This window comes from Bremia lactucae, linkage group LG1 (assembly GCF_004359215.1).
Source record: "Bremia lactucae strain SF5 linkage group LG1, whole genome shotgun sequence".
Classification (NCBI taxonomy): domain Eukaryota; phylum Oomycota; class Peronosporomycetes; order Peronosporales; family Peronosporaceae; genus Bremia; species Bremia lactucae.
This window is the reverse complement of record NC_090610.1, coordinates 3967410-3973338: the sequence shown is the minus strand read 5'-3', so window position 1 is coordinate 3973338 and position 5929 is coordinate 3967410. Positions and strand designations below refer to the sequence as shown.

The 5929-nt window shown below is 46.4% G+C and overlaps 1 protein-coding gene across 1 annotated transcript in view; it reads left to right on the top strand.

Moving 5' to 3' along the window:
• Positions 1-5559: 5559 nt before the first annotated feature.
• The window catches only part of CCR75_004268 (uncharacterized protein), a gene marked incomplete at its 5' end in the record, with an annotated part of 1480 nt that continues 1110 nt past the window's right edge, over positions 5560-5929 (top strand). The window contains one exon of the mRNA XM_067962354.1: positions 5560-5928. Coding sequence (XP_067822620.1) covers positions 5560-5928 — 369 coding nt within the window. The remainder of the gene's footprint in view (position 5929) is intronic.

Genomic DNA, 5929 nt, shown 5'->3' with positions numbered 1-5929 from the left:
GATATCCCGCTTACAGCGGTTAGCACCCCAAGCGGCATGTTATGGGAGTGGCTGGTTATGCCACAAGGGCTTTCCAACGCCCCGGCAACATTTAATCGTCTAGTGACGCAACTGTTTCGCCCTCATCGAGGTTATGCACAGACTTATTTCGATGACATTTTTGTCCATAGTCGTGCGGAGCAGGGTCGGTCGGATATGGAAAACCATTTAGACCATTTGCGAGCAGTGCTCGAGTGCATGCGCACAAACAAATTGTATGCCAATGCATCTAAATGCATTTTTGGCGCAGACGAAATTCCTTTTTTAGGATGCTTCATTGGAAAGCGAGGCCTTAGAGCGGATCCCGCTTAGGTAAAAGCCATAGTAGATTGGCCGGTTACTAAAAACCAAAAGGATTTGCGTAAGTGGTTGGGTCTTGCCAATTATTTACACAAATATAGCGAAACTTACGCTATTATGGCTAGACCATTATCTAATCTCCTTAAAATGGATACAGAATGGTGCTGGACTAGCGCCAAAATAATGCTTTTCGAGCAGTTAAGGAAAGTCTTATCCATGCCCCGATTCTGGCACTGCCAAACCCAAATTGGCCTTTCAGTGTCGTCTGTGGCGCATCAGATTTTGTCATTGGCAGTGCTCTGTTACAAACAGATGTTGTTGGGCATGAACGTGTTATTGGGTTCGAGTCTTAACAGCTTAAAGCTGCGGAAAAGAACTATCCAGTTCATTGCAAAGAGTTACTTGCTATGAAGTTTGCTCTCGTCAAATTCAGAGTTCATCTGCTCGGCTCTAAGCCGTTTGTGACTTATACAGATCACGCGTCGTTACGCACGGCGACTAAGTCGCCCGAATGGCCCGATGGCTATACTTTATTGCAGAATACAACTTCAAGGTGAAGTATAAACCCGGCAAGCAGAATGCTTTGGTCGATGCGTCATCACGCAGGCCGGATTATGAGCACTCTTATTTAACGACTATCATGTCGCCTATTCCTGAATTAATCCGTTCAACTTACGCCAAGGATAGACAGTGTGTAGCTCTGCTCTAAAGATCTCTGATTCAGTTATTAGATTGCTGGCACGTTGGCGTGCAAGGTTACATCGATTTTCTATCGATAACGAACTGTTGCTTTATTGCACAGACATCGCGGACCCTCCGCGTGTCATTGTTCCTGATGATGAGGATTTGAAGTACCGAATCCTCTATGAGGCACACGATACTGTCCTTGGTGGTCATCTCGGTAGAGAAAAGACCTCACGGCTCTATAAGCCAGAGTTATTGGTGGCCCAAATTTTATAAATGGGTCAGCACATATGTTCGCACATGCGAAACGTGCCAACGGGTTAAACCCTCGGCACATGCTGCTGCGCCACTGGCGAGTCTTCTCGTCCCCATAGGTTGCTTGGAGTCCATTAGTATGGATTTTATTTGGACTACCGAAAGATTCAGCCGGTAACTCCGGTAAAGTGGTCTTTGTTGACCGTTTGAGCAAAATGGCTTACTTAGCGGCCGTGCCGGATTCCATTGATGGAGAGGGTACAGCTAAGCTGTTTATCGATCGCAGGTTTCGACAACATGGTTTGACAGTGGCAATTGAACGCTGTTCATGCCTCTACAGGCTATACTCCGTTCTATGTAAACGGTCTTACCCACCCGCGCGTTCCATTAAAGATACCACTGCGTGGTTCAGGACTTGGTGGGGGGGGAATTAGCCGATAGGCTTGCTGATATCAGCCCTGTTACCGTTCGGAAACGTAAGCGAGTTTCTCGCGACGCGATTTAGTGTCTTAAGACATGTAAGGGATACGATGGCTGATACCTAAGACAAACAAAAAGAACAAGCAGATGCCAAAGGCAGTCGGAGACCGAATTTTACTAAACACTAAAAACCTATCTACCAACTTGATTTCCGCGGTCTTCAAGACCAAATTGCGCTTTATTGGACCATTTACGGTCGTGGCCAAGAAAGGCCTAGCTTATACGCTAAACCTTCCCAGCAAGCTGCATACACCAGTGTTCTACGTTGGCTTGCTTAAGCCATATCGAGACCCTTCCCACATGGACTTGAAGTCGCTTGCGCCGAGACAGACGGTCGTGCCGCAGATTGTTGCATCCTCACCAGGATATCCAACTGGCCCTCTAAACGAGGCTGCTGACGGTCCAGCGTCGAAAGACGGTCCCGAACCGCCTCAAAAGAGCTCTCAACCCGAGCAAGGACCTGTGCCGTAGAGCATCAAATGCTTCCGCAGAAATTTCGGCCCCCTCCTGCGCTGGGGAACCTTCACTTTCATGTGGAGAAAGTTTTAAAGCGACGTCGTCGTGAAGGCTAATACCAGTATCTGGTGAAGTGGCTAGGTACCCCTCTTCTGAAATCTCTTGGGAGTTAGAGGAACCTCTTCGGCAAGATTGCCCGTACGCCGTTGACGTTTTTGAGCGCCAAGCTCAGGGTCAATTCGCGTCAAACGACGCTCCCCACCACTAAACGTGAGATTAGGTGGATCTAAAAGCTTCAGGGCGGCTTCGATCCTTGGTTGTACGGTCAACCGAACACTGAAATATCGGCTAGGCCTTTCTTCGTTTTGTGGCATAAATGCCGAACGTAACTGGCCTTTCACCTTAAGCTTAGCGAAGTCGAAGCGAAGCTTCCGTTCCGAACAAACATCACCTCTATCCGCAGACTCTCTGATATTCCAGATATTACGAAGTTTGCGGGCCCGGTGAATCCAGTTCTCAAATGAGACTTCGTTTTCAGTCCTTGTTTCGTTTGGAAACAAAACGATCGGAATAATCCTCATGGAAGTCACCGAAGCCCCACGGGCTTGATCACGTAAACGCGTCAGATACTGGCTTCGCGTCATTACCTTTGGCGTAAGGTATTGCTCATGAAGAGCGTCGCGGGCAGCGATCTCCTCCGGCGTTTTCGCCGGGTCACCAGAGATCCAGATGGCCAAGCTACGACCCGCTATCTCTTTGAGACGCTCGTCCGCACGAAGCGGAGTGAATCTACATTCACTATCAGCTTTAGCTTTCGCTATCTCGGCAGCTCGACGACGAGCTCTTTCCTCTATGAGGATTATCCGCTCTTGCTCTTCATCGAGCGGATTTGAAATGATATTGGACTCAGGGTCCCGTGTCCTGCTCAACGCAGTTACGACATCAGCGGCACCACATTCTGGGAACGGATGCGGGGCCCGCCGACGTTCATCCGGAGGAGAAGGCGTGAGCGAACGTCGCTCTTTTTCTTCGTCCTATGATTAAGAGTGACTTTTAAAGCTCATTATTCCCTCATCGTCGAGGAATGTGCTGACAGTCTGTGAATCGCACTTGATTGTCATGAGACAAGGGAAAGAGAAACACAACCGAACGGTTAGCTGTTTAAGTTCCAACCTCAAAGAGTATATGAAGCAAATGTTGTCACTCGGTGTCAATAGTCTGATGGGGAGGGCGTGTTGGGGCCCACATTGGTTGGAGAACCGTTATTGTAGTACATTTCCTTTATGGGCAAATACCCTTTTATCTAATTTTAAAATAGATAGTTACTTATATCCCATATATTAAAGGTAACAAATGCGGTCGCCGCCAGATATAAATCTGGCGGCCAAAATCTATTTTAATTAGCTAGGGTAAGGTTTTTAGATTCTAAATAAACATATAAAGTTCAGTCCCCCTTTCGATCTTAAAGCGTTAAGTGCATTTCGAAGGCTTGCGCATTGATCTGTAAGAGATAGAAGCCTTTCTAAGGTATTTCTTCTTGGGCACTAGTTGCCACTTGGTTCTACGAACCCCTGAATCCCTTGATTCCTTAAGCTTTAATACTTTGACCGCTCCTTGAGTTGTTAAACCCATTATTTCAATAGAACTAAGTGACTCTCTGAGTCTTAAAGTCTTCCTTTGACTTTGAAAGCGAGGTAGCTCCGCTACATGTCAATTTACCTGCTGTTTTCCATGCCGCTTATTTCGCGACGAATCACTAATTACTATGCTTTTCCAGATAAAAAATGACATATCATCGTGGCGCCTTTCTCCATGTCATTTTTACTCGTTCTTTCTCCATCGTGAAGTCTCGGTGATGTACACTCAATTTACTATCAAATCCATAAGATCGCAACCCGAAACATCCATGCCACAGATTGCATCGTCGTGAATCTTTTTTTTCGGATTACATTGGTCTATTTCCATCGTGTATTTTCTATGTTATACTCTCAATTTACTTCCAAATTCCTCTGTAAAAAAATATCGCACTCAAAACAGCTGATGCACTGCCTCACTTATCTCGACGCTGACGCCGCCTTGTGCCATTTCAAGCTGCTGACATTCTTAATCGTAGAGAAGTGAATTTGCACGGTAACGCCAGTGATCGGAAGAGTAACTGCCTCAGCACGCATGTCGACCATCACTGGTTAACGCTTGCGTAACTTGGATAAGTACTGTTGAGGGCCGCTCACGCCTAAATGCGTTTTTATTTCTTGATATCATCCGACAAGTTGGGATTCTGTTACTCTAACCGACGCATGGCTTCTTTCCGTTTCTTCAAATGAGCTTGGCTTGATGGCGATCCCGACGTTCCTGGTCCGTTTCCTTGCCTACCAATGCCTGCTGCTGATTCGAGGCCCACTTGGTTCTGCGTACCCATAAACGACGTATTCACCTCTCCATTGTTCATACTATCCGTCTTTGACGTCTTTTCATCTTTCACGTCCGTTTCGTCTTCGATATCATACCACACGTTTCCCCACGCTTTAAGAGCTTTCGTAAACACTTAATTTCATTCGCTAACACGACGACCCTGTCAGCGAGAACACGGCGTAGCTGTCCAGGTTTTTCTTCTTGCGCTGGGATTCGGGAATCGAAATCTCATTGAACCCAAACGCGACATAAATGTCATGCCTTCCTGAATGGTCCTCGTGTCCTTAGTCGCGACTAAATCGCACGGTTCTCGAAATTATACACCTATGCCAAACCCAAGTTTCTTGATTTTCGAAGAGCGTCGCATTTCTCGACAGAACAAATTTGCATAACGATCATGCGGTCTGGCTGGGTTATTCGGACGCATTTATTGTTTAATATGGTGATAGTATCAATTTACGCCTTGACGTCGTACATGCTCGTGTTTAACGAGTCGAAGATGCCCTTTGAGACCGTGCGCGATATCTACGAAGCGTTGGGGGCGTACAAATAGCAAAGAGGGGTGTACATGTAGCGGTAGCTTAGATCTAGGGCTTAAGAGTAAGGTACAAAATTCCGACCAATCACAGGCGTATGCAAAATAAGCTTGTCTGAGTTTTTCCCATTAAATAATATTTGAATTCATGATAACTTGTGGTGACATACATCATTAAAATAATTGGTCAACTGATGACTTACTGTGACGATCAGATACTGCCCTTGAATATTTTAATTTTTAATATTTCGATGAACAAAGTTTGATGTAAACGACAAAACAATTTACAAAATCAAATTTCGACTTTTCCAGACAAGAATAAAATTAAACTTATTACAAATCAGGAAACTAATATCGTGGTTCTTTAACAGCCGCCGTTACCGGCCTCATCTTCCAGGATGTTGGATCCTCGGGAGACCTTCTCAGGCGTAATGGGTGCCTTTTGCTGCGTATACGCCGGGCTACCTTTCGAGGTTGTTAAAGTGCGGTTACAAACACAAGGTAGTAAGGATGCGTACAGCGGTGTGACTGACGCCTTTCGCCGCATCGCCACGGAAGAAGGTCTCTTCGCGCTCTGGAAGGGAGCGGTGCCGGCTTTGTCCAGCTCTATCATCGAAAATTCGGTGCTTTTCAGCGCTAATGGGTTTGCCAAACGCACTGTACTGGCGCTTCACGCAAAGAAGCGTGCTGCGCACGAGCAGGAGTACGAGCTGACGACATTGGACGAAGCCTGTATGGGTTCATTTGCTGGCTGCTTTTCCGCCACGG